Source organism: Gymnodraco acuticeps, unplaced genomic scaffold, assembly GCF_902827175.1.
Source record: "Gymnodraco acuticeps unplaced genomic scaffold, fGymAcu1.1, whole genome shotgun sequence".
Classification (NCBI taxonomy): domain Eukaryota; kingdom Metazoa; phylum Chordata; class Actinopteri; order Perciformes; family Bathydraconidae; genus Gymnodraco; species Gymnodraco acuticeps.
The window spans coordinates 3,189-16,479 of NW_022991760.1; the positions used below are offsets into that span (position 1 = coordinate 3,189).

The window sequence follows — 13,291 nt, forward strand, 5'->3', positions numbered from 1 at the left end:
ACTGTAAGCAGTTATGAAATACCTGTTTGTGAAAGGTTATTTGTATTATTTATTGTTCATATAGAACCCACCGCTTTCTGCTCACTGGTGAGTTAGCCTATGAATGAGTGTTAAGCACATCAGGCTGGCAGCTGTATGGGCATTGCTCTATGGTAGCTGTTATTTGCACATTGTTAATCATGAGCAATGCATCCTTACATTGTTTAACTGTGAGGTGTTATACAATTGTACTCTGGAGAGCTTTTAAAGGTAAAAAAATAAACGGCATGATGGGATGTGCAGTACCAAATATGTAAAGCACTTTTTTGTTAATGTATGATTTGCTGCATATAAGGAATAAAACAAAAATCCTCTGTCGTACCAAATTGAAGTATCATTATTTTTGCATCGTGTTGAATCGCATCGTATCGCACCGAATCGCATAATGTTGAATCAAATCGTATCGAACTGTATCGCAACAGGGGTGAATCGTATCGTATCGTATCGCCTAGTGTTTCAAATGTATCGTTAATGTATCGTATCGTGGCAACGTATCGAGATGCGCATCGCATCGGCCTCAGTGATGGAGATGCACATCCCTAGTAGGTAGGTAGGTAGGCAGGCAGGCAGTGGCAGGTGATGTTGTACTCCAAGATTATTATTGTTGTTGCGCAACTGAATAATAATTAATCCCAACCATGTCTGTGTTTGTGTTTTATTGAGCTCTCTCTGTGTTAACATTTAAGGTTGGTGAGCCAGAAATTGCACAAACAATACGGTTACAAATACATTCTAAAAGTAGGTGATAAGATTACTGTTACATTAAAAACAAATTGAGATTACTATCTGGATTACAGTGTCACAATACATTTAAAAATAAAGATATATACTGAATGAATATTCTTTATGGCTACTTTAAATACATTTCTTTAATAATGCAGTCGATTCATGTATTAAGTTTAGCAGCATTTGTAAACTATTACTGTTTCACATTTTTTGTTTCTACTTTTCTGAGGTTACATACACTTAATTAAAAACATTTCATTGTTATTTATCTTCTAACACTTTTGATTTGCATTGCATTTAATATTTAGGTAACACAAAAGTAACAGAAATGAATCAGGCTATATTACTTTTACATTGTGACACTCAGATTAGGTTACTGATTACAGTTTTTAACATGTAGCGAGTTATTGTAATGGATTACATTTTAAAGTGCCCCCCCAGCCCTTACCTGGCCTGATGGCTCGCTGCTGAAGGAGTCCATCTTGTATTCTAACAGCTGACTGTGACAGCGTGCCGGCAGCGTGGCCGTGCCTCTGTGGAGCCGCTGAGGAACACTTCTGATGTCAGGGCTTTCCTCTGTGGGTGTGTGGTGGGGGGGGATGCACCCTGAGTCCTCTCCTGGAGGACTGAGCCCTGCATCAGGGGGGGCCGAGGAGCCGTTGTAACAGCTCTGCAGGTCTGAGTCCGTGCTGCCCCTGTTGAAGGACGATCTCGATATGACTCCAAACTTGCGTGTGCGTTTGCAGTTGGCAGGGCCCTCAGGGGGCTCCGGGGCCCCCCTGTCCTGCTTCTGGTCCTCACAACTGTCACTGCTCACAGTACTGACGCTGCCATTACAGGGAGGGGGGGGGGCCTTTCGCTTAACTCGCCTCAGCATGATCAGGTAGATACAGCCTCCATTCCAGCACTGCTCCGCCAGGTAACTGTGGAAAATAAACATGGATAATGCCGTCATTACATCCAGGATCAAATAATCCTCACAGTCATCTCTTCTGGCATTCTGTACAGGTTTTATATTGCATAACATTTGACAGTGTGAACCTGAGTGATACCTATTGTACAGGACGTCTACATGACGTCAACTACTCTCTCTTAACTATTTTAGAAATGTTTCTGTGCTATGGACAAAATACATAATATACATAAAAAACTGGTATCTCCTAATGCTGCAGCTTTACATTAAAAGCATTCAATTGACTTTTATCATAACATGTTAACAGGATATCCAATGTGGTTGTCTGTGAGCTTGACAATGACTGCAATCACTCATGTAAAAATAATCTACAAACACTTCCTGACAGCAGAGTAGTAAATACATTTGAGTGTGACACCCCAGCACTGTTAGATGAAGAGCTGCAAACCTCCATATCCTCAGCCAGGTAACCAACCATCTTCATTTTGCCTGTTTACAGTGAGCAGCATACAATCACATCATAGTTGCTCAGGGAATGATGGAAAGAGACAAATGATTGGCCGGCATCTTTATTTAAAGTGGACCTATCATGCTATATTTGAATAATATATTTTAGGGCCATACCTATATAAAACATGTCTGCGAAGTTTTTTTTTCAAAATACCAAACAGATCATGCATTTTAGCCATGCCTCATTTCACTCTATTTGCTCTTTTTTAGCCCTGTTTTTGCAAGGGCTGATTCTGAGAAGCCTTCTTCGCTGCTTTTGTGGCAGACTACAGCGCCACCTACAGGCCTGGCATATGTACTACAGCGTCTCCAGCGCTTTCGAACGGCAATGGCCGTGGCTGTCTCCCCCTGATAGGTGGAGAGTTGCCCATATAGGCGGAGCTCCTCGTTTCTGACGTCAGAGATATTTCAAATCTGGATCAGTCTGTATCAGATCCGTTGCAGCCCCGTTTTTAGAGATTTGGGTATGGAGGAAAAGAGAGAGGGTTGTGCTTTCTGACACTTGGTGAGTTCCCTGACACACCGGGGACACATCTTCATGTATAACAGACGTACAAAGGTGCATTTTGCATGATAGGTCCCCTTTAAACAACATTAGCTTGTAATACTGTCCTCAGTATTCTGAGACCTGATGTGTGTATCAAACCACATTATTACCATTGACCTTTAGGACTTTAACTAATGCACCTTAAGTCCATGAAGGACTCTTCTTAAACCAGTCAGGTTTCTACACGAGGGAGAGGCTTTAAATAAAAATCAGTATCTTAAAATGGTTTGAATGTGGATTATTATTGATATATCCTCTGGTTGTGTACAAAGCAGCATCTGTGGATCTCAGCATGCAGTAGCAGTGACAAAACATTTATAACAACCAATAAAAATTACTTGCATAAAATCTGCATTCCTTTAAAATGTGTTTTCCAGTAAAATTCTCTCAGTTTAGTCAGTTCTTCATTTAACAAAACAGCCTGTCAGCTGTTTCTGCTGCGGCTGGAGAAAGGAGAGGGCGCTCCCACTGGAATGAATGGACCTGCAGAGGAGCCAGCCTTCAGTATGAGGATTGTTTTCATCACCATTACACCGTGAATTAGTGCAATACCAACAGAACATTTCCATATGTTTCCTTAAAACTACAAGACAAAGACAAACCACACACTGAGATGTCTGCTGGAGTGTCTTTCATTTCTCAAGTGTAGTCGATTTCTAAGGTTTTACCATTTTTACTCTTTGCACTCAATAATGAGTGTATTTCATATAACAGCTGCGTGTTGTATTTCAGAGCAGGCCTTGGCATGATGCTATGAACCGTGAGACCATGCAGGCACATCTCTGGCTTTGCTCGGCTATTGTTCTTTTTGGACAGTCGGGTTGCTGTGATGAGGTACAGTGAATTTATCACATCATTTAATTCACCATCTTCTTGCTATGAGCTTACAGAATACAATGTGCTTGATCATTGCAACATCTCTTCCCTTCACATGTTTGCAATGCAAATAAAAAATAGTTAAAGTCAACGTTTCAGTTTGTTCAGTGTGGTTCATGGTTACAGTTTTGGTTTCAGCAGTCTTACCTGGCTCCACTGACGTCTACTCCCACCATCAGCTGCCCGTTCAGTGACAGCAGTTCGTCTCTGAGCTTGATCCCCCCACAGCGGGCGGCTGGGCTCCTCTTCCTCACCTCTGTCACCCAGATGCAGCCCACATCCATGATGGGGCCCTGGTCCCTCCTCCTCCTCGGGCCCCCCTTCTTCCTTCCATCAGGGTCCCCAAAAATAGGGATGTTTCCAAAGCTGAGGCCAAACTCAGCACCGTCAAACTCATCTTTACTGAAGGCCACGGCCCGGACCTCGATGTCTAGCCCCTCCCTGCAGGAGGGGGGGCTGGGGGTCGGAGCTGTGTCACTGTCCATGAAGTTGAACTTAATGTACTCAACCAGCTTCTGAATGGCAGCCAGACACAGGGGCATGTCCTCCACGTTAACACTGTTAACACTGCTGCTGCTGCAAACACTGTCCCCCTCCACATTCTGGCAGTCCTGGTCCCCCTGCAGGAGGAAGAGGAGGGACCAATGAGTGAATGAAAAGCCTTAAAGGATGTCACTGTCATTTGACACAAAATAAAATTATCATTTGTTTTATGGTGTCATGTTTTTATTTTCACATGCATAATATTTAGTTCAGAGCACAGTAACTTGGGCGAGGAAAGTATTGTAACTGTAGGAATTATTATTGTTTTTACAACAAATTTGGCCTTAGGCGCCCCAAAACCCAAGACACTTGGCAAAAGATTCAGGTTTCGGGGTGGGAGTCTATGGGAGAGAAACTAACTCTGGAGGGAACACAGGGATTTTAGCCTTTGCAGACCATTTACATGCACTAAAACCTATAGAAGAGTACAAGGAAGGGAGAACCTCAGAAAGCAGAATAGGGCCTCTTTAAATTATTTCCAGAAAGTATTTCAACACACTAACCTGATGACCATGTGACAGAGTAACTTGATTTGGACAGTAGTGGACTGTAACTCTCCTTCAGACACCCACACACCATAGGCGGCGCGTGAGGCTCAGGTTTGGGAAGGCTAAATAACTTTTTTTACCTGACGCTGCCCGCCTCCGGCGTCTATAGAAAGGAGATCAACTCAGTGTGCGGAGTTTAAATCTCTCAAGTCATATTACAGGATAAAGAAAATACAGTTTAAACTGCCGTATGCAGAGAAGACGCCGACGTGTCACACTTATCATTCATATCACATTCAATCAGATCATCGATCATATAATATCATAATTTATCATATATTTCCTTATCTGAGTCAGCTTCTCCAGCCGTATCTGGCCGTGCAACACTTATATTGTCACATACTGTATGCAGAAGTATTATTTTAAGCAACACATTAAGTTGACGAAACACTCAACTCAAATGTAATTAAAGTCAGATCCACCAACCCAGTCTCACAAAAAAACGTGTAATAACTACGTTGGTCCACAACGTAGGACGTAGTATCTCTACAAAAACGCCTCTGAAATTGTAAGATCCCTACGTTTTTTTCACCATTCATTCCAAATGTCACGTGATCTTGACATTTCTCCCTGCAGAAAAAAAAAACATGGCCGAACTTCGTTTTATTCTCGGTGTAAAATGCCTATTTTAAAGTTAGTTTGGCCATTAAAATGCGTTTTGATGTCATTTGATGCGAGAAATATGAGTTGTTATTTCAGATTATGTGTGCAGTGCACATGATCTTTAGTTTGCTAGTTATTACGAAGATTACTTCAGGAAATTGTGTCTATACAACGTTTTCATTGTCACAAAGGTGGTTGCTAGGGATGCTGCTATCGATATTATTTCTGTTATGTTGTGTAACTGTTTAATGGTGTTATCTTTATTGCTACCCCCTTCCTCGTCAATGTATAGTGTTATAGTGTATAGTGTCCACAGCGCAAACGTATTAGTTTAACAAAATCCGCATCTAAAATTGTGCCATAGATACGTTATTTTCCCCTGTGCAATTCTCCATTTACTCAACAATAACACGTAATTATCCTTGTCTTTATTTATTTGTTTGATTAATAAACACAAGTTGGAGTCCGTCAGGACCGAGGGTCGGAGCAGCTCATTTGCTTTAGAGAATATTACACCCGGAAGTAAGTATTCTCTCCGCTTCGCTTGACAAACCCCATGATAGTCCTCAAGCTCTGTGATTGGAGAGTGTGCTCCGAGGGTTACGCCGAGCGTCGAACAGCACTTGAAATGGGATGGAACCACGGCAGACTGTCCAAAACTGGATTTGAACGGGTCCACCCCGTCCCCAGAACTACACATGCTGGCTATTGTGTTTCGCAACCATGTTCGCAACATGTTCTATGGCACGTCTCTACTAGGAGTTGTAGTCTTAAAAGACGTTTTCGTATTTCCCATAATAAGAAGTGGCCAGTATTAAACTGTGTACATCCCTGGAGGTTTAGGGGATAGGAAACACTCAAATGTAAAACATATAATTAATAAATGGGTGAAAATTGCTTGTGCCCATAATGGGTAGCATTACCCACATGCCAGCTAAGGTCAGAAGAGCTTTATTTAACAGCTGGTCTGTGACCCCTCCTGTTGTTCATTGATAAGCCTGAAACATGCACTTGTCAAGGTTCGGAGGCACATTTTGCAAATATGGCAGAAGCCATCGATCATCTTAAGATAAGATACTTTATTGATCCCAAGTTGGAAACATTTGCGTTACATCAGCATGTGTAACAGTTGTAAATATGCAGTGGTGTTTATTTGTAAATCATTTAGTATAATCACACAAATTCTGTGTTTTATATTTAATAATTCTGTGTTCTTTATTTATTGATTGTTCAATACCTGACAAGGCCGGAGATGAAAAACTTTGGTCGCAGGTTCCTCAACAGTGCATTACAAGACATCTATCAATATGTGTGTACCTCCACCATTAAACTGTCGTATTCTGCACATTTCTTATACTATCTACATACATCTTATATAAGAGTATAATACATATGTATAATATCAGTTAAAATAAGTGCTTCAACATAGTTAACATTGCTGGAGGTATACACACAGTTTTTCATTCAATGCATAACTACACCGTTTGTGTATAATATGTCAATACACCTTAGAAAATCTTGAAATCTTGAAAGGGATGTGCAAAATAGTCATTATATACAGTCTTTAATTAACTATTAGTAGAGAATAACGAGTAATAAATATACTTTATAGGGATCCTATTCATATCTAATAATACAAATAATGAAATTCAATAACATGCTTTAACCACTAGGTGTCCCTTTATATCAGCTGTGCACCTTTATGGTGTAAATACAGCCTATCTACCAATTGGATCAAATATAAAAGTCTGCCGAATTAGTGTTGATACTGCAAGGAGACGTATTGTGTGAAAAGAAATGTAAGATGTTGTTTAATGGCTGATATATTTATGATCCACGTCACGTTTTCAGTGTTGGCGGCAGTTCCTCATGTTTGTCTAGAAGTCTTCTCATCAGGGCTCTATAAATAGAGAACTACGGCAGATATGTAATATTTAATGCAGTCGAACCGTGTATTACAATGCCGTTATGTGATGACTTTCAAAGAGAAAAGCAAGCATACTCGGAATAAAGTGTTTTCGGTCTGTTTCCGGTATTTGTTTATGACGATGTGATGTGAGATGTGAGACTGGAATTGCACAGGGGAAAATAACGTATCTATGCCACAATTTTAGATGCGGATTTTGTTAAACTAATATGTTTGCGCTGTGGACCAACACTATACATTGACGGGGAAGGGGGTAGCAATAAAGATTACACCATTAAACTGTTACACAACATAACATAAATAATATCAATAGCAGCGTCGTTAGCAACCACCTTGGTAACAATGAAAACGTTGTATCGACACAATTTCCTGAAGTAATCTTCGTAATAACTAGCAAACTAAAGATCATGTACATCCACTGCACACATAATCTGAAATAACAACTCATATCTCTCTCATCAAATGACATGAAAACGCATTTTAATGGCCAAACTAACTTTAAAATAGGCATTTTACACCGAGAATAAAACGAAGTTCGGCCATGTTTTTTTTTCTGAAGGGAGAAATGTGAAGATCACGTGACATAGACGCCAGCCATTGGAATGAATGGTGAAAAAAAACGTTGAGATCTTACAATTTCAGAGGCGTTTTTGTAGAAATACTACGTCCTACGTTGTGGACCAACGTAGTTATTACACGTTTTTTTACGAGACTGGGTTGGATCCACTCGTGTCTTAGATGGGGCAGTGATATCATAAAACTGTTGTACGCTTTCAAACACTCGGTAGTTATTTTTTAACCAGTTGTTCTATATTCACCTTGCAGGTGCAACTATGTGGCTTGTATCCTGGAATATATGTTTAAGTCATGGATGTTTAAAGTTTGTATTTGTCTAATATCAGTTTACTTTTCATTAATAAAGTATGACGCTGCGCTATATACACTTGTCCCTGTTTGTGATTGGTCACGTGAACTCGCTCTCAGCTGGAGAGAGAAACCCTGGCTTGATTTACCGAGTTGATAACTGGCGTCGTAGGACCGCTTAGCGAGATCTCGTTTGTTAGGATTAGTTAAGATAACTCAAACATATCCAGGGTCTGTTGAACTGGCTTCGTAGTACAGTTTACTGGTGGCTGCATAGCTGCACTAATGTCAAAGACACAAAAATGATACATTATATTTTTATTTTACCAGGATGCAGTGACAAAAATATTTGGGAAGGCTTAGCCTTCCCTAGCCTACAGTATCCGCCGCCCCTGCCACACACCCATCAACCATGACAGCATTTGTCTACTATACAGGGTCCGTTTTCCAAAATTAGACATCACGGACAATGAGACTTCCTGTTGACACTCCTGAGCTATACTTAGGAGAGGGTTTACTGATCTGGGGGCCTTAAAACACTTAGATATGGGTCCTTTTTCACACTTTCTCTAACAAAAAGGTTGTAAGCTGTTGTAGAAGGTCTTTCATAAAAGTAAAACTATTAACCCTTGGAGACCCACATGTCTTTTTAGTGGAGGGAGGGGATGTTGAGGAGGAGAAAGCAGGTCAACAGTATGTGCCACACAGAAGTGGAATATCACATCTGGAAGCTGGAAACCTGAAGATTAATTTCACATAATTGATTTTAAATCCTGATTAAAACACTGATGATTTGAGCAGATGTGTTCAACAAGAAGTGTTATGCTGGAAGAATGACAGAAGTGGATGACGAGCACTTTATCTCTGGGAACACTGAGACACCTGCTGATTGACATTCTATTAGGAAAAGCTATTTATCATCTGAATGTCCTCAGTCCCTAGCTTGTGGTGGTCAACTTTCCTGTGATTAACCTAGAGCTTCCAACAGCCCATTGTATACAGCGAGGTGAAGTTTTAAAAAATGATAATGAAATGGCAATTATAACATCAAACACATCATCACACATGAATTCAGATTTGGGCTCATAAATTCAAAGGAGTCTTAGCTTTCCAGTCTCAGCAAATTCATGCAGTTTCATGACTGACCCATTTCCCAAGATGGCAGCAGGCAGTTCTGGCGCAGTGGCAGCAATTTATCTCTGTATAATTGTCCTAAATGTCAAACCTCTGTGTAGCTACACCACTCATCTTGCCCCCATGTAAAACAACATGTTGAGGATACATCATTATCTGCACCAGCAACAACGTTGAATATCAAGCACTTCGGGCATGGTCGGCATATTATCTACAGTTCATTTATCTGGCACTCCTGGCAGACTCTCTCAAACAAAAAAAAGGGGAGAATATTGGGCTATTGGCCATGCATCACCAGCTGGCTGCACACGAGGCCGGCTAGCAAAACAGCTAGCTCGGCTGGAGGATCTCTGTGGGCTCGCGCCGGCTGCTGGTGACCTAGCATCTGGACCAACATCCACACCATCGGAGGACTGCAGGACCGCGCCGATGGCTAGCAGTCTAGCGGCAGAGATCCATAAAACACCAGCTTGTCAGGGTTGGGGAAAAATAGGACCCAAATGCAGATTGAGGAGGAAGCAGGTTTCAAAAGGAAACAAAAGGCGAGCTTTATTTACAAAAGCTGAACAAAACAAGAATCCATGAACAGGTACGAGGCAGCATCCAAACCAAAGGTGACTGTGACCAACATGAAGGAAGACATGAAAGACAAATAATGAACCAACACCGAACACAGGAAGAGACAAGACTAAATACAGGGAGGGGTAATCACGAGACAAGAAACAGCCGGGCAGGGAAGGAGAAACACAAGGGCAACAGGTGAATCAAATCAAATCAAGTTTTATTTATATAGCACATTTATAAACGATTTTTGGTCGAGCCAAAGTGCTGTACATATAATAAAAATAGCCTACAATAGAGACACTTTACAGCTAATACAACAGCACAGATTGTTCAGAATATCAGAATGAGAAAAAACGACACCCTCTGTCCTTAGACCCTCTGTCCTTAGACCCTCACATCGTACAAGGAAAAACTTCCAGAGAAAACCCACAGTTTAAGGGGAAAAAATGGGAGAAACCTCAGGGAGAGCAACAGAGGAGGGATCCCTCTCCCAGGACGGACAGACGTGCAATAGATGCCGTGTGTAAAGGTGAACACAATCAGACACACCAGGGAAACTAACTATAGGGAGGAAGACAAGACACAGGGAGAACAGAATTGCAAAATAAAACCATGACAAGACAGACCAAACAAAACCGTGACATAAAACTAAGATTGTGACACAGCTAGCTTTGACTGCTCCACTGTCAACAACGGCACCGAGGTAAAGCCTAGAAATCCTGTATTTAAAAAACACTGTTGCACACAAATGTTTCAAACAGTGAATCAAGCTAAAATAGTGTGGGATCCTCGGTGCAAGCCGAAGGGTCTATTCGGTGGACATTTAAATTTCCGCATTATCTGCAATAAACATGAACAGCTAGAACATCTCCTCCTTGAGTTCAATATTGACTGTTTGGGAATATCGGAATCTTGGCTAAAACAGTCGTCACCATCCACTCTTGTATCTATGCCAGGATATAATGTGTTTAGGAAGGACAGACTGAAGGGAAAAGGAGGGGTGTGTTGCTTTATGTGAGGAATACCTTTACTTGTAGGGAAATTGCACTCCCAGCTAATATTGAGTTTGATTGTGTTGGTGTGGAAATCACACTTTCTGAGGAAATGTCCCTCACCATGATTTGCCTGTATCGACAACCCACCGCTAAGGTGGATTTCTATGACCAGGTAAAACTCCTGCTGAATTCCTGTGACTCCAACAAAGAGCTAATTATTCTAGGAGACTTTAACATCGACTGGAATGACAAACAAAATAGAAAGAGCTTAAAACGGATCATGGATAAACACAACTTAATACAACTAATGCAGTGTTTCCCCTACCATTGTCTTGGAGGGGGCGCTGCGCCCCGCCAACGGAGCCCCGCGCCCCGCCAACGGAGCCCCGCACCCCCCCTGAAATTCAAGGTGTTTAAAAAAAAAAAAAATTATCATTTTTTTTTTAAAATAATTTTTTTTTTTATTATTTGGAACCAAATTGCAACTAATCTATATCTACTGTCACTTTTCACATTGAACATGTGCTCTTTTATTAAATAAACTAAACGCTTTCATTTTAAATTGTGAGTTTAGTGTTTTTGACCCCAAGAAACACTGATGCATTAATCAATAACAATAATCCACAGCTCCTCTCTCTGCTCCAGAGGATTAAAAAATATATATATCTTAATTGGGGGGACACTCTCTCCTCTGAAGACATTGGTGAAAACAGTAATCTGTTTATATCTAAAAATTAACGATGCAATGTCTTCCTTCTCAAGGAGAGGGTGCCTTAGGGACAGGAAGGAACATCATCTTCCCTGAATCAACAGTGCAGGAATCTAATGCAATCTAGAGACCAACTACTAAAGCAGAGCTTGAAATCCAGACTATCCACTGATAGACAGAAATCCACTCATGCTCGTAACAAGGTAACTCAAACAATAAGACAGGCCAAAGAAAACTTTTTCATCAACAAACAGGAAAACAGCTGTCTTCCTTGATCTCAGAAAGGCTTTTGACACTGTTGACCACCAAGTGCTCCTTACAAAGCTGACTTATTTAAATTTTTCGGCAGATTCAATACAATGGGTTAAGTCTTACTTATCCAACGGAAAACAGTGTGTTTTGGTCAACGGTACCAAATCCCCCTACCTTGTCAACCCTGTTGGGGTTCCACAAGGTTCCATTCTTGGACCATTACTGTTTTCACTGTGCATTAATGACTTGCCTAATGTATGTCCTGAGTTGAATGTGCAAATGTATGCCGATGATGCGGTCATCTTTGTACATGGGAAAAACACTGAAATGATCTCATCCTGTCTCTCAAATGCTTTGGACAAGGTTCAACAGTGGCTGAACAACATTTGCTTACAGTTAAACGTACAAAAAACAGTATGCATGATGTTCAGTAAACGACCAGTCAAAATCGAAGGATCCAATGTGTTTTTAAACGGAGCAAAAATAGAACTAGTCTCCCACTTCAAGTATCTTGGAGTCATAATGGACTCGAACTTGACTTTTAAGAAACATATTAAGAAAGTATCCAATACCATTAAATTCAACTTGCAACATTTTAAACAAATTAGACCCTTCTTAACTGTCGATGCTACAAAGTCATACCTCCATTGTATAATTCTATCCCACATTGAATACTGTTTGACAAACTGGTCGTTTGCTTGTGCCACAAACCTGAAACCAATAGAACAGCTGTACAAGAGAGTTATCAAGAAAGCCTAATTCATACGACCACTGTACCACCCTTGAAAAACACAATTTCTTGAGTCTTTTAAAAGTATGTGTTTTTTTTATAAATGTTTACATGGACTGGTCATCAAGCTCAGAGACCTCGGGCTCAACAGCGCCCTCTGTGACTGGATCCTGAACTTCCTGACGGGCAGGCCCCAGGCAGTGCGGGTGGGAAACGTCACATCCTCCACCATGATCCTCAACACCGGAGCCCCTCAAGGCTGCGTGCTCAGCCCTCTCCTCTACTCACTGTTCACTCACGACTGCGTGTCCACACACAGCTCCAACACCATCGTGAAGTTTGCTGACGACACGACCGCCATCGGCCAGATCACCGACGGCGACGAGTCGGCGTACAGAGAGGAGGTCGAAAACCTGACATCTTGGTGCCAGGATAACAACCTCCATCTCAACGTCAGCAAAACCAAGGAGCTGATTGTGGATTACAGGAAGCAGCAGAGAGAGGGACACGGCCCCATCGCCATCAATGGGACTACGGTGGAGAGAGTCAGCAGCTTCAGATTCCTCTGTGTCCACATCACTGAGGACCTGACATGGACTCATCACACCACCACCATCACCAGAAAAGCTCAACAGCGGCTCTTCTTCCTCCGCAGGCTGAGGAGGTTCAACATGGACTCCAGGATACTCTGCAACTTCTACAGGAGAGGATCCTGACCTTCTACAGGTGCACCATAGAGAGCATCCTGACCTTCTACAGGAGCACCATAGAGAGCATCCTGACCTTCTACAGGTGCACCATAGAGAGCATC

General features: G+C 41.5%; 1 protein-coding gene across 1 annotated transcript in view; it reads right to left on the minus strand.

The window, feature by feature from the left end:
• Positions 1 to 1,213: 1,213 nt before the first annotated feature.
• pdzd2 (PDZ domain containing 2) overlaps positions 1,214 to 13,291 on the minus strand; it is a gene marked incomplete at its 3' end in the record, with an annotated part of 44,347 nt that continues 32,269 nt past the window's right edge. Inside the window, 2 exon segments of the mRNA XM_034199285.1 lie at positions 1,214 to 1,688; positions 3,759 to 4,231. Coding sequence (XP_034055176.1) covers positions 1,214 to 1,688; positions 3,759 to 4,231 — 948 coding nt within the window.